Source organism: Myotis brandtii, unplaced genomic scaffold (genome assembly GCF_000412655.1).
Source record: "Myotis brandtii unplaced genomic scaffold, ASM41265v1 scaffold521, whole genome shotgun sequence".
Taxonomy (NCBI): domain Eukaryota; kingdom Metazoa; phylum Chordata; class Mammalia; order Chiroptera; family Vespertilionidae; genus Myotis; species Myotis brandtii.
In genome coordinates, this window is record NW_005369870.1 from 196258 (window position 1) to 218801 (window position 22544).

Below are 22544 nucleotides of genomic sequence, written 5' to 3' on the forward strand. Positions count from 1 at the left end.
GTTGTAGAACCCAGAGTCGGGGACCTTATACAATCACAGGGAACAAGTTTGGGAGATGGGTTTCCTTGGGAAAAGAAGGATGAGCAGAAACTAAAAGGAGCTTTTCACCTTTATTATCATCTTTCATGAGATTGGTATTCCTAGAATCCCCAGAGTAGGTGATCATTTAATTAAAAAAATGGTTTAACAAATGAATGAATGTGAAAGAAATTGTTCCAACCAATTTTTTCCCTCATCTAAACACTTGGGCAAGAGTAAACTATATTGGATATGTGACAGCTAATTAGTCTTCTTAGCAAGTGATTATATTGACAAAGAATGATATTCATTCCCAAATGTGTTCCCGAAGACCAGGAAGATAAAGTGCATCAACATATTTTAGAGCAGGTTATGGAAGAAGAAATGGACGAAGCTTACAAATGATTTGCTACAAGATTAGAAAAAGTGCTGCCTTATGTTTCTGGCAGATTTGGGAACTGTGGCTATATTCCTTAAATAATAAAAAGTTTAGCCACATCTGCTGCTTCTGTACTTAAATTTAATTTAGTTACTTTTATATGTTTAAGTGCACTCGGGAGCCTCAGGCAAAGCGTTGAAGAGGAAGGGATAAATGCTGAATCTTATAAATCTCTGCTGTCTCTTTAAAGAATATGGAAAATACCCATGTGCATAAAGGCTGGTACCACAGAATTAACTACAGCAAGCACCAGGGATTTTTTTTTTACAACTGTTGTAGAAGCATTCATCCTAAGGTGAAATCAGCTTAGTATTCAGTTTGACATGTTTAACCAAGTGTGAATCGAGTAGACTACAATTGTAAACAACCGAGGACATATTGCCTAACTTTCAGAGTCAATTCTCTAGTTTTCTTTCCTCAGTCAGTAAATATCTGTGAGACGCTTTTGTGTATTTTCTGCTTATTGGGAACGAGGGACAGTCGTGTAAGTAAGATGGACAGTTTGGAACAGACCTCGTCATTGGACGCTTCTACATTCCTAGTGCTATGAAAGAACAGGAAATCGCCTGAAGGAGGAAGGGAGGACACCTGCTTGTTCTCTTAGACTTACCTTTGCAAGTTGCTCGTGAATTTCAAGTATGCTGGGTCGATTGGCCTTGGGCCCGCTGAGGCTGCCGGTGTTGCGATAGTACTCGATCTTGGGGACAGCATCCATGGTGTTGTGGCCAAAGGTTTGTAGGTAGTATGTGTTCGTGTGAGAATCATAAACATGAAAACTAGCATCTGTCTTAGTAGTTTCTCCGTTTTGGAGGAAATTGTCATAGCACTCCTGTTTCCCAGGCCTAAAGCTGATTCTGAATCTGGTCTGGGCTTCATCCCCAAAAGAGGTTTCCTCATAATGGGGAGGGTCGCTGTTATCCACTGCGGCACTGCTCTCATGGCCCTCATTTATGACATTAACTTGAAAGCGATTGGTATTACTGGGCGCTGAGTCCAGAAATACGTTGGAAGAATTGTTCAGTGACATCTTCCAACTAAATTTTTTTTTTGGGGGGGGGGACTCAGCTATTTACTTTATTATTGCTTTTAAAAAAAAATTATATATTTCCTCCTCCAAATAAACACTAATGTGTTTACATTAGGGAGCTCCTGGCTTTTGTTAGAAGAGCTCAATAAGTAGATTCTTGATGTATTTCCTATTCAGTCTTCACATTGTTCTTCAAAGCTGTCATTGAAAAAGAAAATTAAACTTGGTCCAAGTAATAGAAATATATTTAAGTAGGAATGGAGGTGTGAGGAAACAGTGTTCTTTCACAAGACATATATTTTTGAGTTAATTTCATTAAAGTACCTGTCCAGGAACCTTAATCACCTGAGTAATTAAATCCCAGGATAAATAACCAGGGATTTAGCAAACCGAATTTCCAATAGAGTCATTAAACTGTTACCTGTGTTTGTAGTATTTGCTTAGACTCTGTGCAGTTGGATTCAATAAGACTTCAGAAAAGATATAACTACTGATTTAGTACAGTAAGAGCTGATGAGAACATTCTTAGCCTGAAACACAGTTCATCGACAATACTAAATGTTGAAACTGCAAGGTATTTTTTGATTGATATCTATATAATTAAATGATAAGTAAAATTTAAAATATTTAATCTTCTAAAAGTATATTCTTGGTAGACCTTAAAAATATGTACTGTCAAGACGATGTCCCTCTAAATCAGCGGTTCTCAACCTGTGGGTCGAGACCCCTTTGGCGGTCAAACGACCCTTTCACAGGGGTCGCCTAAGACCATCCTGCATATCAGATATTTACATTACGATTCATAACAGTAGCAACATTACAGTTATGAAGTAGCAACAAAAATAATTTTATGGTTGGGTCACAACATGAGGAACTGTATTTAAAGGGCCAGAAGGTTGAGAACCACTGCTCTAAATGATCAGCTTTCTTACTTGCCTTCAAAATGTTTGATTTGCTCAAAAATTTGTCTGTTTTACAAATGCCATTATAAAGTCTTAAAAATAACATATGACTAATCAGGGTAAGGACATACATCACAATCCTCAGTAAAGACGGATTCGATATTTAGGTTAAATAACCATGCTTCTCTGATTCCCCTTAATTAAATATTCTGAATCCTCACTGAGTTTATATGTGACTTTTAGATAAGCAGAGTATTGAATCATTTTCAAAATCCATGGCATAACCCCATCTTAGCGCATTCTTTCTTTAGAATAATATCCTTTTATTTATACCTTAAATTTTGTCTTTTCCAAGAAAGTTTTAAAAAGATAAGTACAAAAACTTGCCTCTCTCCTGAAATTAATAAAACTATTTATTTGAATTTAAAAAATTTCAACTTCAACTCTCAAGTAACCTGTCCTAGGGAAATCCTAAGTGACTCTGTTGTCTCTTCAGTTTTTATGGAATATCCCACTTCTATCGTCCTTGATATCCTCGCCCTTACTCCACTCCTCAGAATCTACTTTATGCATAATATTAAGTGGCATTTTACCCTGCCCAGAAATGTTTAACTCACCACCGGAGCCTTTCCTCTGGAAGCGTAACCTGCTTCAGCATCACCCAGGCATATATGGGGCACTCAGCTTTCAGCTCAGAATCTTAGGCTTCTTCTTATTGGTTAGAATCTTCCTTGAAAGAGATGACTGAGCAATGATTGGCCTGGAATAATACAGTAGGTCCCGCCCAGTCATTAGCCCTGAGGAACCTTAAGTACTACATCAAATAGTAACTAGTAGTAAACCATTAATCCTTTTAGATAGAAAGTAAAATAAAGTTTCTTTAATTCATAAGGGGAGTTGTGTTACTCAACAGCAATTATCCAACAAAATACAAGCAGTGCGTTAGTTGTTTGGAACTAAATAAATTCAATCCCATCTTCTTATTTCACATGATTCTTAGTGACCTCCTATTGTTTGGCATGTGCAGAAAATGTAGTCCTCCAGAGATAATTTCTATACATTATAACTAGAAAATGCTATTTGAGATTATTTTATCTTGCTTATCATACATATTACTTTGACTTTCTCTGCATGGGATTGAGAGTACAGTCAATAATTTATTGCAAATATTCCTACGTAGTAGGAAAACAGTTTCAAGAAGAAATCAAACTGTAGCTAAGTTTCCCAGTGGCACTGCTAAAGGACCTTTGGGAAACATTTTATCAAACTCGGATTTTGAGTTTTGTAGAGGGAAAGGTTTGGCTCACATCTGGGAGGTGGTAATTATTAAGACAGCACAAACAATTCCTCCCTGCAGGTTCTGTCACGGTTTTCAACTGCGAACATTGAATGAGTCCTCCTTGTGTTTTATCCGAAACTATGCAAGTGAGTTCCAGTTGCCTGAGCAGCATGTCTGTGGTGTGATACAGGGAGTGACAGCAAGTCCCTGGAGTCAGAATGCTCCCTTCCCATCCTGACCCTGCCACTTCCCACCTGTGTGATCTCTGGCAAGTTCCTCAGTCTCTTTCTGCCTTTATTTTCTCATCTGTAAAACGCGGTTGTGGATAATAGGGCTACCTACCTGTGGTGGAGTTGCCGGGGTCCAGCCCCAGCGGTCCAGGGGTTCCCAAAGGTGTGGACCGAGTCTGTGAAGAATGTTTTACATGGAGACAGCGTTCAGAACTCTCTAGCTCTCTTTAGTCTCCGTGGATTTTCCTGTGCCTGGCTGAGACCACAGAGAAAGATCTCGAGGCAAACTGAGCCTTTATTTTATAGTCAGAGGTAAACAAGGTAGTGTTTTCCATAGTTACACTGTTCTTGTGAGTTTCACTTGTTTTTGTTCTTGCTGCACTTCCCTCAGCCCATTAGCTTCCCAGATAAGATCTAGGGAGCGTCATAAGGTCAAGGCTAAATATGCTAGGAGGACTGTGCCCTCTAAGCTGGGACTTGTTTGTGACTTTGCCAACAGGTCAGTCCGAGGCTTAATCCTATATCGGCTCCCCACAGTGGAGTTATTGTGAGGAATAAATGAGTCAATTTGTGTTTATACTTAGCGTTCGCTTTTACTATTTTAGCAATATTTTCAATTGGTGACTTTTAGCCACATCCAAGATTCTGGGGTGAATCATTAGAGACTGGGATAGATCCTATGCCTACTAAAATAGGGAGAAACAGATGCCAGACTGTACAAAGGGGCCTAGAGGTACCTAAGCAAAACCCCTTAGATGCTCTTAGGTAAGTGTCATGCTAATCAGTCAGGCCAATGTACGAGGCTGTACGTTATTAGAGACAGAATTGCAAGTATGTACCTATAACTCCTTCTGCTCTCAAAAGGCCACTGGGGCAAGGAATTTATCTGCTTTACCAAGGGTTCTGACTCCCCAAATAGAAGGTAGTCAGGCATAGGAATTAGTCACCTTTCAGATTCAGCTAGGTGGGGCTGCTTATTTAAATCAGTTGAAATGAGGCTGAAACCGAAAGCAAGTCCTGTTCACTGGCCTTGGACAGGCGCTGGGGACTCACTTGCAGTTCCTTCCGCCACGTCTAGTCTCCCTTCCTTCAGATGTCCCCCAATGCCTGCCCCCTTTCAGGAGCCTACCTATTTCTCTCTTTCTTATTTTCTTGGGGGAAGGGAGTACAATGGACACTTATTTATTATATTCCCTGTCCCAGATATGGTGCTAGGCAGGTTTTTTGTTGTTTGTTTTGCTTTTGCATTTTTACTGTGGTAAAATGCACTTCACATAAAATTTACTGCCTCGTCATCTTTAAGTACACAGTTCAGTGATACTAAGTACACTCACACTGTTGTGAGACCATCACCACCATCCATCCCCATAACTCTTTTCATCTTGCAAAAAGAAACCAACCCTATATATCTATTAAACAATAACTCCACATTCTTCCCCCCCCACCCCCCCGTTTCCCATTCTGGGGTTTTTAATGATTTTTGACTACTTTACTAGTAAGTACCTCATATAAGTGGAATCAAACAGTATTTTCTTTTTTTTGTAAATGGCTTATTTCACTTTGCTTAATGTTCTTAGGCATATTGCAGAATTCCCTTCCTTTTCAAGGCTAAATAATATTCTATTGTGTATATTTACCACAATTACTTATCCATTCATCCATTGATGGACACCTGGGTTGCTTCCATATCTTAGCTATTGTGAATAATGCTGCTAGAAATATGGGTGTACAAATATCTTTTTGAGACTCTGTTTTAAAATTCTTGGCCATAGACCTGAGCAGTAACCGTCTTTGTAAGATCTGTAGAAATATGAGGACAATGTTGGAGTGCAGCAGAGTGTTTCCAAACAAGGACTCTGACATTAGATTGCCCAAGTTCAATTTCTAACACAGCCCTTCTCTAGCTTGGTGATCTTGGGAAGTTAGTCTCTCTCAACTTCAGTTTCTTAATCGTAAAATTGAGATAATAAAGTGAAAATAGTAATACTGAACTCAAAGGATTGATAAAAGTATCAAATCACATAATAAATGGAAAACACCTAATTTATTGTTAACTCAGTAAATATAAGTCACTCTTTTTTAAAAAAATATATTTTTATTGACTTCAGAGAGGGAGAGGGAAAGAGAGATATAAATATCATTGATGAGAGAGAATCATTAATCGGCTGCCTCCTGCACACCCCCCACTGGGGATTGAGCCCGCAACCTGGGCACGTGCCCTTGACTGGAGTTGAACCCAGGACCCTTGAGTCCACAGGCTGACACTCTATCCACTGAGCCAAACCAGCTAGGGCTATAAGTCATTCTTTTTTTGGTATGTTTGGCAGTGTTATATTCTCAAGTGATACAAATATTTTTGTATTTATTTATCTCCTGCTATTCCTCCATTCATTGATTATGGAGAGTCAGAATTTTATACTTGGAAAAGATTTTGGAATTATAGAATTCTATCTTTTCACTTATCAAATGAAGAGAATGGAGACTGGAGAGTTTGAATAATTTATACTAAACCATTGCTTTTTAAGGTTTGGGAGGCTGTATTACTATGTATGACCAGTGAGGATAATAAATAATGATAGAAAGGTATGTTTAAACTGAGTTTTATGGTTCTCAAATTCCTTTCACATTCATCATGTCACTTAGTCCTCTCAGCATTCCTTCAAGACATACAGAATGGGTTTTTTTTATCCTTGTTATGCAGATGTTGAAAAGAAGTCTGCTTTAGGTAAATATCTAGGTCATAAAGCTTGTTTTTGGGTGGGCCAATATTAGAAATGATATATCTGAGTTTAAGCTCCTAAACTAAAAATTTTTTCATGACATCTTAAGTCCTCATTCATCTCAGATGTCTGGGTTGCCAGACATGTTTGTAGAGTTCATAGTACATTGGGATTGAAAGGGACATTAAGCATCCTCTAGTTAGCCTCCTCACTAAAGTCCACTGAGATTAGATGATTTAGCCGCTCGCACAGCTGAAGTGGTGGCAGGGCGGAGACTGGACTGCTTGTTCCTGAACAAGCGCTCTTTCCACTAGGTCATGCTGGAAACTCCCTTTTTTGTGCTGTTGATAAAAGGAGAGAAGGATATTCTCAAGATCCATCCATGTTGCCCCAAAAGGCAGTATTTCATCTTTCCTTAGGACTGTAGTATTCCATGATCTATATGTACCATATCATGCTAAGAGAAATAAATCAGACAGAAGAAGTCAAGCACCATACGATTTCCCTCATATGGGGGATATAAACTGAAAGTAACAATGAACAAACAAGACAAACAAACAAAAACTCATAGACACAGACAACAGTACAGTGGTTACCAGTGAGAAAAGAAGGTGGGGAGGAAGTGAAGAGTAGAGGGGGTAAAGTATATGGTGATGGAAGGAGATTTGACTTTGGGTGTTGGGCACACATTGTAGGAAGCGGCTATACGGTTAAGCCTCAGACTGACCTTTTGGCAAAGCCACAAACAAGTCCCAGCTTAGAGGGCACAGTCCTCTCAGCATAATTAGGCTTGACCTTATGACGCTCCCTAGATCTTATCTGGGAAGCTAATGGGCTGAGGGAGATGCAGCAAGTGCTGCCAAAACAAGTGAAACTCACAAGAACATTGTAACTATGGAAAACACTACCTTGTTTACCTCTGGCTATAAAATAAAAGCTCAGCTTGCCTCTGGATCTCTCTCTGAGGCCTGAGCCAGGCACATGAAGATCCACCTAGAGTTTAGGTCCTAGACCCAGCGTATTCTCTTTGTCTGTCATTTCTTCATCCATTCGCTGTTCTCACTCAGGCTTGTGAACCTTGGCTGAGCTGGCTCGGCACAACACATGAATCCTAAAATTGCACACTTGAAATCTATATAATTGCATTAGCCAATGTCACCCCAATAAATTTAATTTAAAAAGGGAGAGGAGGAGGAGGAAGTAGCAGTTTGAAGCAGGTCTGGTTTAGATCTCAAGCTAAGGGGTTTTATTGTAAGAGATTCTAGTAGGAGAATAATTAGAAGGGTCAGGACACTGTGATAATTGGGGATCTTCAGGGCCTGTGGCTATTTTTAGGTTTGTGTATTAGTTTTGTGAAAGTTTTTTTCATCTGTGAATATTTTTGACCAATGGCTATTACTAGGAAAATCATATTCGATTTATCCTTTGGATCGAGGGTCCCTTATGTTTAAGACACCTGATTCTCTAATGTGAAGTGGGCTGGAGTTGGGAATGTGGAGGGGTGTCGTGGCATTGCAGAGGGGCAGAAGCAGGAAGCCGAGTTCATTAGCACAAAAAGGAAGCAGGGATTTAAGGCTGATGTTTGAGATAAGAATAAAGATGGTATATATGGTTGAAGGATCCTTCTACTCTATTCCATAGACACCTCAATATTAGGGGATAGAAGAAAGTGAGGAAATCCAACGATGGTTTATCATTCACACAGCAAGGTAGATAAATTACCCACACATGTTTATTGAATTTAGTGACTGAAATGAGCCTCTCTCCAGCAGCACACTCAAGGTAATTACAATTGTATTCACCACGAGTCCCAAGAGCACAACACTAAAAACCACAAAGCTGGAACTGTCATGCAAGTGCATATTCAAATGTCCCTTTATCAAACTCTTCAACTTCATCTTCCCATGTAGAGGAAGGCATGCTACTATACGGGTCTAACAGGATTTTGAAGCATCTGATAATAAGAAGTCCCAAGAAAATACACAAAATCCCAACAAAAGCAAAGCCAGTTTTTTGCTCCAAAGTCAATGAGAAAGCTGATACTTCGTTGACACTCATCTTAGCTGAAGAGTTGCCACAGTAGGAACTACTCATTATTCACTGTCACATCCTTGTGGCTCTTGAGAATTCCAGCTGGAGTCACCTCTTGGCCTAGATACAAAATTGAAATCAGTTTAGTTTTATCAATGTGTGATATTGAGCAGGCAATTGTTTTATAAAATCTGGCATTTTTCAAGCCCTCTTGACTTAACTCACAAGACGTTTGAAAACATCATTAGATGTGAATCAAGATCAAATTAGCATTGGAGATGCTATTTCTATTGTAGCAATTACAGAGCTGCCTTTGTGGACACATAAAACTGTAGCTCTATATTCTCAATATAAAACCAAATATGGCCCTAGCTGGCTCCAAAGGGTCGCTGGTTCGATTCCCGGTCAGGGCATATGCCTGGAGTATGGGCTTCATCCAGTAGGAGGCATGCAGGAAGCAACCCATCCATGTTTCTCTTCTCTTCTCTTCTCTTCTCTTCTCTTCTCTTCTCTTCTCTTCTCTTCTCTTCTCTTCTCTTCTCTCTTCTCTTCTCTTCTCTTCTTCTCTCCTCTCCTCTCCTCTCCTCTTCCTCTCTCTCTCTCTCTCTCTCTCTCTCTCTCTCTCTCTTCCTCCCTCCCTTTTCATTACTCTCTAAAATCAGTAAAAACATTTTTTAAAAATCAAGTATGAAGGTAAATATTCAAATAATTAATCTTAAAAGCTTTTAATCAAAAGCGTTGTGAGGTAAAGTCACTGCTTCTTTGACCCAGATTGTCATCTATTTTTTTGCATGTGTATATACAACCACATATAATTACATAGAGTGTGAGCTGGTCAAATTCTCTAAGGTCCATGTTACAAGGCCTATCTCTAATACCATTTTGTCTGATACAGATTCTGATCTTTTTTTTTTTTAAATTGACTTCAGAAAGAGGAAGAGAAAGATAAAAAGAAACATCAGTGATGAGGGAGAATCATTGATCAGCTTCCTCCTGCATTCCCCCTACTGGGGATCGTGCCCTGACTGGGAATCAAACCATGATCTCCTGGTTCATAGGTCAACGCTCAACCACTGAGCCACACCGGCCAGGTGATTCTGATCCTTTTAATGTCTTCTCTCCTTTTCCCTCCTTAGCTTTTAGACTTATGTTCATGTATTTTCTTTTCTACAACTACTTCACACACTAAATCTCAATTTGTTAAAGAGAGAAATTGTATTTTTAAAATTTTGTTTATAAGTGCAGTATCCAACATAGCAGCTTGCCAGCAACAAGCAGCAGTAACTGTGGACTATTAGCCATCTTTCCACGATCTCCATTAGCTTTCCGAACACCCTAAATAAACACAAAATTCAAATTAAACAGCGTGTTTCCTGTGAACATGCAGCTTCAAGGCAAGCTCCTCAGTCCCCTCCCAACCAGATCCCACACCTAAGCTTCTACTATACTGAGATTCTGAAACTACAACAGAAGGGTTGGTAAAAACAAAACAAAAATAAAAGTGTATGCTGAATTGAAGCAAAACAATTTTCCCATTTGATGTCTTAATGTTAAGTAAATTAATTACCTTTAGAATCAGTTAATCAAATCATAATGTAGACAGAGAAGCAGGGTCACAGCTGATCATTAGAAGAATTAAGTCCTGTTAAGTTGGCTCTTAGCCAGTGATTAATCCACTAGACTCTGCTATTCTTACTAAAAGCCACCAACTGACGAAATAAACAAACAAAGGTGTTTTCTAGCGGTAGCAATAAAACACTCAACTCATTTGTCACTACTGATTAAAACAAGGTAACTTTCTACAAATAGTTACAAAATAGTCAAGGGGATGTCAAATACAGCATAGGGAATATAGTCAATCATATTGTAATAACTATGAATGGTGCCAGGTGGGTACTGAAAAAATCAGGGGGAACACTTTGTAAAGCATATGATAGTCTAACCACTATGATGTATATTTGAAACTAATGCAAAATAATGTTAAAGATGAATGGTAATTTTAAAAAAAATAAATAAAACAAGGTATCTTCTTATTAAAGATACAAAACTCCTTATATTTTATATTATAATTTGTCTAACATATATCAGATATACTTTGTGCTTAGAATCTTAGACAGTCTGTGAATTGAGTTACTTATCATTTTAAATGGAAAAATAACTACTACTTAAGTAGTGGCCATAGTTCTTGGCATATTGTAGGTACTCAATAAATACTTAAATTGAATTAAACTAAATGTATTAAAATATAATTTAAAAAATACAGATTTTTACTGATTTCAGAGAAGAAGGGAGAGAGAGAGAAATAGAAACATCAATGACAAGAGAGAATCATTGATTGGCTGCCTCCTGCACACCCCACACAGGGGATCAAGCCCGAAACCCGAGCATGTGCCCTGACTGGGAATTGAATTGTGATCTTCTGGTTCATAGGTTGGTGCTCAACCACTGACTGCACTGGCTGGATGAAAATATAATTTTTGATGAATAAAGTGGTGGCTTAAAGATATCTAAGTTTGAAACATCCAGAACCCGAAAACATATTTAGTCAAAATAAAATGAACAAAAAAACTTTTATTTGATTTTTAAAAAATCATAAAAATACCACACAAGAATATTTTTTGATTTGCTACTATGTTCTAGTAGACATGGACCTCTCTACTCAAAGAGATTCCAACTTGTAAGGAAAGAGATCCATGCACAAACAAGACTAAAACAATGTAGGCTTCTACAAAGAAAACAAACCTTTATTTAACATATGCTGTATTTCCATAACAGCAATTCAGGGTTGATATTATCCTTAACATCTTGATGAAAAAAGGGATTCAAAGAGGATAAACACATTTAAGGAGGAATAGAAATTTCACCCATTTAGGGACCAGGAAAGGTTTCCTTGTAAGAGATTGTATTTGAGCGGAGTCTTTAAAACTCAGAAGATTTAGATATGTGGAGAAGGAAACAGCATGACAATAAATATGAAGGCAGAGAAGTACTAAATTTTTTTCAGAGGATAGTGAGCAAGTTGACCCAAGCAAAGGAGAGTATTGGAACAGACCGCTGGAAAGGTAAGTTGACACCAAAATGTGAAATATCTTAACTGTCAGGCTGAGTTTGTAATTTATTTGCCTAAAGGCCAAGAGCTTGATGATGACACTGAAGTAGACATAGATTTCAGAGTGGAAGCATCGTGGAAAAGAAATGGTCCAAGTAAGAAGCAATGAGGGCCTGGACTAGGAAGTAAATGTGTGGAAGAGGGTATGAGCTTGAAAGATATTTATAAATACATGAGGGATAGGATTAGGCAACTAGTATAGTGGGCCATGAAAAGAGAGGCATCAAAGGTGATTCCATTTTACTAAGGCTGGACGCTTGAAATACAGTGTTTTCATTTTTTAAAAAATAAATTGATTGGGGTGACATTGGTCAACATGAACATATAGATTTCAGGTGTGGGTTTCTATGTTACAAGATCTGCATATTGCTCACCAACCAAAGTCAAATCTTCTCCTGTCACCATATATTAGGAGACAGTGTTTTCATTAACCAAAATAAAGAAAATATGAGCAAAGTGTAAATTTAGAAAGTAAATGAAGAGTTTTGTTCTGGACTTAGTGAATTAGTGGCACAGCGTAGACATTTTAATAGGCAGTTTTGAATAAATTAATCCAGGCAAATTTTGTCCAGCATAAAATTGCCAGTGGGGAGAACATCTTAAGGGCCTTATTGTCAAGTAAAGTTTGTGTAAAAGAATGCATCCTGGGTGGAGAGAGTCAAATACATAGAAGCATCAAAAACTTCACAAATCAAAATTTAAGAGATGGAAAGAACTGCAGAGTTTTGCCTAGGAAGAGAAAGATGATAGCTGTATTCAAATATTTGAAGTGTGATCCTCTGGGATCTACTTGTTCTAGATTGATCCAGAAGGCAATTTTGTTGTAATTCCTTTAAAGTTCTATTTGCAGGTACTAGAAAGATTGAAGATGAAAGAAGCTTAGGAAGGAGCCTCAACAAACATTTCTTTTATGAGGAGAAAATTAAATCTGTTTGTGGAGTCATATATGGAGTGATCAGAAACACAAGTAAATCTGTAGTAGGAAGTTCCCCTGGAACAAAGGAGGCTAGAGTGTCTATAAGGTGTGGGCAAACTGTGTCAAAATCTGTAGTGGTAATGGGAACTGAAAAATAGGACATTGCCATTCAGAATTTTTTCATCATTTAAAATGTTCAGTTGAATGTCCAGGAGGAACACTAAACTGAAGAGGTTTTTGAAGTGATGGGTAAAGAGAAAATGGAGTCAGGCCCTAAAGGAAGCTTGACAGAAGCGAAATTTTATTTGTACAAAAGTTAAAAGTGCAGAAGCTGAGATCATCAGACTAAGTACTTTCAAGAATAAGGATATGATTATATATTCAGTTTTAAAAAATAGAACTGAGTAAATTCACTTGGGGTTCAAAAGAACTATGACATTCCCATTTTTAATAAAAATGTTGGGATGAGAAAGACAGATGTTTGGTAAATATCTTAAAAGGAAGAACTTAGACTTTTATATTAGTCCTAAAATTCTACCTTTTATTAAAAATGAAAACAAAACACCGGTCAAAGAGAATAACAGAGCGTAGTATTCAAGGTGAAAGAAAGTCTGGCCATTGCTCTAGGTTGTGTCTACACAAGCAAATAAGTAAAATGTTAAGCAATTGCCTAACAATATCTTCAACAAATAGATGGTCTTGGTAATGTAAGCCATATACATAGTAGTTGAAATAGTACTATTTTCAGGCCTTAATTTTTCAAATATTTACCCAAACTTTCCATTTTTCTTGCTCTGTGAAATGAACAATTTGCCATTTCAACACCAAGTCTTAAAGTGTTTGAGAATATACTGCTAAGTATGCTGAGCTTTGCACGTTTCTTTTTTTGAAATATATTTTTATTTATTTCAGAGAGAAAGGGAGAAGGAGAAAGAGACGGAAACACCAATGATGAGAAAGAATCATTGATTGGCTGCCTCCTGTACGCCCCTCTAATGGGGATTGAGCCTGCAACCTGGGCATGTGCCCTTGACTGGAATCAAACCCGGGACCCTTCAGTCTGCAGGCCGATGCTCTAACCACTGAGAAAAACCAGCTGGGGCTGAGCTTTGCACATTTCTATTGGTATAGAGAATAATATGACATAAAAGCAATGTTAATAACTAGATATTGTTAAAATAAATAGAAGTCTTCAGTTACAACATGGATTTCTTCATAATTAATAAGTTACTCAACAACTCTGGATAAACACTATAGTTTCAGTTTCTCTAATCCCTGGAAGAGATTGGGAAGCAAATAAAAATAAATCAGCATGTTCTTCCTGCTGCATAACAGTCATTTTAAGGCCTACCTCAAAAGGAATCTGGTTTACTGGGAAATAGTACCTGAATGCAAAATGACAAAAATTTAGACCATGAAATCACAAAGCCATGAATAAATTCTTATGAGAAAAAAAATAGTTAAGAAATAAAATTTCCAAAAGGGTGTAGAATGTAAAATCGTGTGGCAAAGTTGTTTTAAAGATGCTGCGCAACAACAACAAAAATGGGTAAAATTATCAACATTGTACAATTTAAATATCAGGGTCTATCTGTATTGTGATTGAAGTATTTAAGTACAATTTCATAGTACTACTGCAAATGATAAAATATTGCCTCAAGCCATATTCACTGGAATAAGTATTTAGGCGCCTTTAGAAATGAACAACTGAGTTGAAAACATCATTTCCTTCATGGAAATTGTCAGAAACTGCAATCTCTAAATCCTGACAAGTCATAGGATTGGGCCAAGGGTATACCTGTAGATATCAAAAGGCCCAAATCTCACTGAGTTGCTTTGTAGTTATTAATCAATAAATAAAATATTTCTATGTTAAGTCTTACAAATCATACCATCTTTAGTAGTTAAACAAAGATAACAGTATTTTTATACCTGATATATAGCATTTTATAAACATGATTGTTATGTGTGATGTTTATTTCTTCTATGAAATTAGTTTACTGATTGGAGGTATAAAATGTATTTTTCAGAAACAGGCAGTTATTTAATTTGCATGCAGCATGTGCACTTGCAGAACCAATATTGAAAAGTATGTGCCCATTAAAAATAAAGAATCTCCTGTATTTTATTTTAATCAACAGGTTTCCCCCCATTTATTTATCTATTATTGATATTCCAAACAGTATATCTGAAATAACAGCTATTATAGTGGAATATGATGTTTCTGGGTGAAAAGTATTTTGCTATTGGTCATTAGATATGATAATCTCTAATGGTAATAATATGAACATTCACAGTTTCATGAAATGAGAAATATAAGAAAACCCAAGCTTAAAAAATAATGAATCCTCTCATACACATACGTACAGCCCGCCCCCCCCCTTATATATCAAGGTTATTAAATCCCATTAAAGCTAAAGAGGTAAAATGAAACATTATTGAGGCCACATCTGCACAGAGCTAGTTAATCATTAGGAATGGCATATGTTGTAATCAAAGGAAAACCTTAAATTACAAACCCAGATGTCTTCATCATGATGAAGTGCATAAATTTCAGGCCTTCCCAGGGATCCAAAACCTTGGGATCTGCCAGAACCCCACCTCCCCCTTTCAGATTTCAACCTTAAGAGAATTCCCTTCATAAGAGAATCTTTGGATGATTCCTCAAGGACTCTGATATTCGTTCCTTTCAAAGCACTGAAAACCTTGTCTGAAAATTCTCAAAATGTCTCACTAGAGAAACCTAGACTATCATTATCATTCTGCCTTGTTTGTCTCCAGTTCTCTTTGGACATATTAGACTGGAGAAGCACAGAAATCTACAAAACATGAGAGAAGCATCAGCAAACTGCACACATACATGCTCTTTTGTTTCGTGTTGCTTTTTCTTTTTGGCAGCAACAGCAGCAGCAGCAGAAACATTAGTGCTCTTCCTCCTTTAGAATTCGAACTCACCAGACCTGCAGGCTCCTTTCCCCCACCTCCTTTCCCTCTTCCTAGCTTCAGAAATACAAGAGAATGAGGACATGCTTCTCATCTGGACCTGCACTGGAATCCTTCAGCTAATGCGGTGGGTAGGGGGAGAAAGTTACTTCTTGGCCAGGGTTGTCTCACCTTCCATGCTTGTTGCCATGGAGATGAAATCCAGCGAGTAGACTTAAGTGCTGGCAGGTTTGTCTGTGGTCGCGGATCAGTTCAGTAGTAATGTAAGAGGCATGTCCTGGGAACCTGCGTGGAGTCACAGGACCGGGGTTAGCGCTTTCCTGGCCTACCTGTGAAAATGTATCTGTCAGCGAGAGGCAGAAGCCGCGGGCGCCCGCGAAGTACTTGTGTGTGCGCGCGCGGGTGTGTTTTGCAGGAGAATGTGCATGGATTTCTTGGATGTAGCAGTGTGTTAATATTCGCTGCGCGCCCGCGAGTGTGTGTTTGTGAGGGCTCTAGATTCTTACGTCTTTCTTCTCCTCCAATACGGGAAAGACGCGAGTGAAAGCTTTAACTGGGGACTGCATGCGGCATTTGGGGTTATTTTCCCCTGCTCCCCGTTTTCTCCACTACGCAAACCCAACCGGATCCCCTCCCTTTCTTCGAAGTGCCTAGGCGCTGTCCGTAGTGCTGAAGCATTGCGTAGTAAAACCTAGCTCCCACATAAGAAGATTCCCAGCGAGGGAAGCTCTGATAAAACTCCGATGTGGTTTTGAGGCACGTTTCTAAACAGTGTTAAAGAATCCAAGCCCAAACCACATTGAAAGCAAAGCAAAACAAAAACAACAAAAATCTCTCATCTCATTCTTACTTAGGGGGTCTTGTCGTTCTCCAGACTCAGCTAGAACATTCCAATTCTATTCATGTTTGGATAATATATCCAGAACCTACAAGTTGTGAGCACCTGTAGATTTCCTAAACATTAATTATTGACCTTATGAGTAATTATATTGTCAGCGTTTGGGGAAAATATAAATACAGAATTGGGTCATCGTTCATGTAAAAATAAAGCATAATGTAAAGGTGTGTTATAGTTTAATAATAAAGTGAAGACAAACTTTGTGGTCATTTGGAGTGTTTACTAATTTAAAAAATTCTAGGGTCTTGCAAAATATGGGCAATGTACAACTGGGAGTTCATAAAATACTTCACTAAAAACAAAAAGGTTATTCTTTTTCATTTAAAGCTAGTAAACATCCTATAATATAGGTGAATTAACTGCCCACCAAAGGCAAAAAATAGGAGTATCTTCTTCCAGTAACATTATCATAGCTATGATTTTGACTTTTTTTAAAGCTCACTAAATCCATATTTTTTTGTTGGTACTAAGTGCTAAAGCAGTGCCTCTTGAAATTTAATGTGCATATGAATCCCCTGGGGATGTTGCTAAAATGCACGTCCTCATTCAGCAAATGTGAAGTTGGGTCTCAGGTTCTGCATTTTGAACAATATCCCAGGGGATGCTGGACGTTGCTAGTCTCAGAGCCATGCTTCAAGTAGCAAGGTGCTAGAGATACCATGTTCTGGAAATGCAGTCACTTATAGAGTACAGGAAAAGAGGTCATTTTCTTCCCTCTGTTATTCTATATATGTTTCCAGACTGTTGCAAGAATAGTCTATTCATGTAAATGCAGGGGTTAACCATTTTGTACAATATTAACAACAAACTTTATGAATTTGATTGATTTTGACTTTGACAATGTCTGGACGCAGACTATAGTTTACTCCACTCTCTATTTCCATACTATGATTTTCAATCACCCATTCTCTTTTCAAACCCAGCTCAAGGAAGCAGGACTAAGTTACATGATTCTGCTGTTGATGTATGGGCATATAGAATTTATTATGATTGGAGACCTTGACTTGTAATTTATGACTTTAAATATGGCTCCATAGTAAATGCTCATGACACTGATTTTAAAAATCTGTGTCAAATATAATTTACATATATAGAGAGATGTTACAAATATAATCCTCACCAAGTTTAGAAAGTGGGATATAGCTATTGTTTCATAGATCATTTGAGTGAACGCTGATCTGACTATTATATTTTGAAGGTTCCTCTGGACGGTTTTCTGGTATTTAAAAAAATCCACACCTCCATCAGTTGATGAAATGCTTTTAGTTAATGATTTTGAATTGATGCCAAAGGAAAGTTTTGACTATAAATTACGTTTCTTGGTCTTAGTGGGTGCATGACCTTGACCCTTTTCAAACTATATGAACAAGGGTGATACTCAGAGAAGTCTGCAAAGTGGCTTATTCAGGAAAGCGTAATGGATTTAAAAATCCATTATGTTCCACTTTCTTTGCTAGATGCTGGGATACAAAGATAGATGAAATTTGGTATTTGCCCTTGATGAGATACATTGCACAACAACTTGACAATTTCTACAAAGTTCTATAGAAGCACGGAGATTAGTAATTTATATTTTAATCTCTATTGCAAAAGAAGTTATGAAGAACAGTAATGAAGAATAGAATACAACCCAGAACACCTGTATTTTAAATTCTTACCAATGTCTGCTGCCAGTAAAAGTTGTTGAAAGGGTCCAGCCAGTGTGGCTCAGTGATTGAGCATGGATCCATGAACCAAGAAGTCCCAGTCAGGGTACATGACCGGGTTGCAGGCTCGATCCCCTACTGGGTCTCCAATCATAATAAACTCTTGGAGTGGGGCCCATACATCAACAGTGGAATCATGTAACTTAGTCCTGCTTCCTTAAGCTGGGCTTGAAAAGTCAATGGGTTATTGCAGATCATAGCATGGAAATAGAGAATGGCGTGCAGGAGGCAGCCGATGGATGTTTTTCTGTCATTGATGTTTCCATCTCTCTATTCCTCTCCTTTCCTCTCTCTCTGTAAAAAATCAATTAAAAAGATATTTTTTAAAAAGAAAAAAGTTGTTGAAAGATATGAAATATTTGAATGCTCTTCTAAAGAACATGTAGTTAACCTATACTCCTGGATAGTCCATTATTTATTTTCGGAGCAATCAAAGTTATTAGAAAGATAAATATGTGGGTGGCATTGTCTCGACCTCCCCCAGACAGAATTGCCTTTACTATGCTGTGCATTACACTTTCAGCTTATACACAAATATTCTATGTAAAATAACCTCAGCTTATAAAAACTACAAGATTGTTAGTAAAGACTTGCTGAACGCATGACTTTCTAGTTCTTAATGATATTCCTCCAAAAAACATTTCTTTCAATATTAATTTCATGAATTGAACTCTCACACCTCTCCTACTCATTTAAAGGAGGTAAGTGGTGTGTTCTCTTTTTATATACAATGTACTGTATCATGTAATTGATTTCATTTGCCTTCTTTTAGTTACCAGGGATGTCAGAGTCAAATTAACAGCTACAAATTAGTAACTATATATGAGGACATGAAAATGTCCTCATAAAATAAAAAATGAAGTCAGTAAATGAAAAATAAGTAAATAAACACATTTATTTCTTTACTTTTTGGCCAAAAATTTTGACTACTGGGTGGGTTGTTTTATAAATTTGTTTTTAACAAGATACTAAAATACATGATTCTGTTGTTTATGTGTGGGCCCCACTCCAAGAATTTATTATGATTCTATACTAAAATATAGAAAAAATGATCATATAGATAGCTATGGAGGTAAAATCTAATTTATTATGACTAAATGATAAGCTAACAGAAGAAAATTTCAATTTATATAACTATCAATCAGCTTTATTTCTAAACATTTTGTTTCCCTGTTTCTCCCTCTATACACTATAAATAGTGTCCCTTATATGACTAGAATTTTTTTTTTGTCAGAGAGTAAAAATGTTAATTATCTACCTTGTTAGAAGACATGGTAACTTTAGAAATTTGAGGAACATGACAGCTCCACTGTAATGAATATATTCTTGAATGAGGGTATTACAAAGGAACTGAAAGCAAGAATTTCCTCTGACAAGTCAGCTCAGAGTTCTTTTGAAAGGAAAATCATGCTTGTTATGAATTCTTGCTATCCTGGCTTCAGTTGACTCTTTGCTCTCATTTTCTATAGTGGGATCATCCCTTGAACTTATTAGACCATCATGTTACCTTCAGCTTTTCATGGAAATCTGTCTGGCTGAAGTTGGTTATTCTTTCTGAGTTAAAATGTTTTAATGTTGCTGTGCCTTTTTATTTGAAACTAGAGGCCCAATGCATGAAATTTGTGCAAGTGGCTTGACCCTCGAAGTCCTGGCTGCCTCAGCTGGCCCTAAGAGTCCCGGCTTTGTCCAGAAGGTCGTTTGGCTGTTTGGTCTAATTAGCATATTAGCTCTTTATTATATAGGATGTTATTTACTTAAATGTTAGATATTAAAACTTTTGAATAAAAAACTTAGAAAATGATTAAAGACAAATATAAATTACTTTTGTGATAAACATTTAAAAATTAATCCAATGCTTATTTAGCTTTAGATGGGATTAGAGAATTAGCTATATCCCAAAGTCAACTGTTGTTGTTTTTTAATGTATTTCTGCCTATTTTGAGTATCATTTGAAGCTACCCAAACTTTTTTCTACATATATGACTTTAATATTTGAGGGATCAAGAATGATTTGGAAATTCCAATAAAAAATGTATGCCTTCTACCTAAAAATAAACAGATGCAGATAATTTTGTTCACAACTCAAGGCATTCATGGCCCCCTCGAAGTCCATTTGTATAATCTCAAAGTAAAGCAAGGAGTGATTTAAAAATTTTTGCTATAAATGAATGATCCATCATCTCATTCCCAATTTTGCAACTAAGTATTGACAGACTTAAAGACTTGTTTTTTTGTTTGTTTGTTTGTTTTTTAACCATCCCATTATTTTTTGGTTGTTTCCCCCCTTGGATTTCCTTGGAAATTAGATGGAATCATTTTACCACCTGATCTCTAAAAAGTAGCCAATACTGAATGTGCTGAACTAGGCGTTGAGTACAGTAAATGGATGGATTTGATTAGAAAATGGCTATGTGGGATTTTTGTCAACAGTGAAGAAATTATCCAAGTGGAATCATAAGTGAATTGAGCACGATGACACTTTAGTGTAGATAATGATCTACCACTGTCTATTTGATGAGTCCCACTGACAATGAGATGTTATGTTTTGCTGGTAAACTTTTCTGCAAAGAAAAAGATACTAAATATTTCAATTCAGAGTGATCTATGATGTTTTATTTAATTGGTTTTAATTTCAGTGCTCATAAGCCTTAAATTGATTCGTTTAAAGTGCACTTCAAACCCTGTGCTATGTTTACTGCTGAATCTAATGAGTATTATAGGGCACCTTGGGCACAATCTCCAAGAATGTGTAAGCCATAACTACAGTATAATACATTTGACTTAAGTTATGTTGCTGGGTTAAAGAAACAGGGAAACAAAAGCAGTTTATTCTGCTATGGTCTCTGTTTCTGTAATAGCAATCAGTTATTGGCAAGTATGGATGTCAATAAAATGTGGAAATCAATTAGTTTATACATGATGTTCTCCAGTACATTTGTGTTTTGACTTCCCAGTAAAAGCAGCTTAACTAACCCCACTAACCCAGCTGAATGCAGTAAGCTGTGAAGGAAAGCAGTTCTGTAGACTATGCCCATCCTCTACTCATTCCTCTTGGCTCAATTTTGCCACATGCTGTCTTGAAATGCATATTGAACAGTTTTCCTGATCTTTGTGCATTTGTCCTCATTTTCATAATTCAAACTTTCCTTATACTTTTGCATCATTCTTTCATAACTGCATTATCCTTTCAACTCATTTTTGTCAAGTTCTATGTTAGTATGTGTGTGTTTTTAACCTTCACTTTTAACTGTGGTAGTATTTTCATTAGGTTTGTAAAGGGGAGTGCTCTGGTTGTGAAGTTGTAGGGGTTTTACAGTGGATTTTTCCTCAACATGATTTTTCCCCTAAATATTTCCTATTTTCTTTTTAATTGAATGTTTTAGAGTAGCTTTAGGATTACAGAAAAATCCGCAGAAAGTACAGAAAGTTCCTGTATACCTCTTTTCTCTTACTTACCCCATAGTTTCTTCTGTTATTAACATCTTGCATTAGTACATGCATGTGTTACAATTAATGAAGCAATATTGATACCTTATAATTATTAAATATAGTCCATAGTTTACATTAAAGTTCACTCTTTGTGTTGTTTAGTTTACAGGTTTTGCACAGTGTTGTGTATCCATCATTATATATCATAACAGAATAGTTTTACTTCCCTAGGTATTTCCTGTGCTCCACTTATTCATTCCTCTCCTCCCCTCATCCCCCAGTCAACCTTTGGAAACCATTGATCTTTTCTAAAAAATATATATTTTATTGATTTTTTACAGAGAGGAAGGGAGAGAGATAGAGAGTTAGAAACATCGATGAGAGAGAAACATCGATCAGCTGCCTCCTGCACACTCCCTACTGGGGATGTGCCCCTGACCAGAATTGAATCTGGGACCCTTCAGTCCACAGGCCGACGCTCCATCCACTGAGCCAAACCGGTTAGGGCTCCATTGGTCTTTTTACTGTAATTATAATTTTTTCTTTCCCAGAATGTATGTATAGAGTCACGTAGACTCTGTTACCTTTTCAGACTGGCATTTTTCACTTAGCAGTATGCATTTAAGGTGCTTCCACGACTTTTCATGGCTTGATAGCTCATTTTTTTAATTGCTTTGTAATACTCCATTGCTTGGGTATACCGCAGTTTAAACATTAACCTATTGAAGCATGTCTTGGTTGCTCCCAATTTTGGGAAATTATGACTAAAGATGCTCTAAACATTCATGTGGAGGTTTTGTGCGAACATAAATTTTCAATTCATGTTGTTAAATAACTAAGAGTATGATTGCTGGATTAAGTGGTAAAAGTATGTTAAGCTTTGTAAAAAAACAGCAA

General features: G+C 37.1%; 2 protein-coding genes across 5 annotated transcripts in view; both read right to left on the reverse strand.

The window, feature by feature from the left end:
- Positions 1 to 3101, reverse strand: part of SLC12A1 (solute carrier family 12 (sodium/potassium/chloride transporter), member 1) — an 89752-nt gene extending 86651 nt beyond the window's left edge. For all 4 annotated transcript variants that reach the window (XM_014548777.1, XM_005877497.1, XM_005877495.1 and 1 more), the window contains exons 1-2: positions 3004 to 3101; positions 1068 to 1682 (exon numbers count right to left, since the gene is read on the reverse strand). In XM_014548777.1, coding sequence (XP_014404263.1) covers positions 1068 to 1484 — 417 coding nt within the window. In that variant the 5' untranslated portion in view covers positions 1485 to 1682; positions 3004 to 3101. The remainder of the gene's footprint in view (positions 1 to 1067; positions 1683 to 3003) is intronic.
- A 5241-nt stretch (positions 3102 to 8342) lies between these two features.
- Positions 8343 to 16238, reverse strand: CTXN2 (cortexin 2). The gene is made up of 3 exons (XM_005877503.1): positions 16121 to 16238; positions 15786 to 15899; positions 8343 to 8766 (listed from the first exon to the last, which is right to left on the reverse strand). Exon 3 carries the CDS (start codon positions 8707 to 8709, stop codon positions 8464 to 8466), a length of 246 nt encoding a protein of 81 aa, XP_005877565.1. The 5' UTR covers positions 8710 to 8766; positions 15786 to 15899; positions 16121 to 16238; the 3' UTR covers positions 8343 to 8463.
- Between the last annotated feature and the right edge of the window lie 6306 nt (positions 16239 to 22544).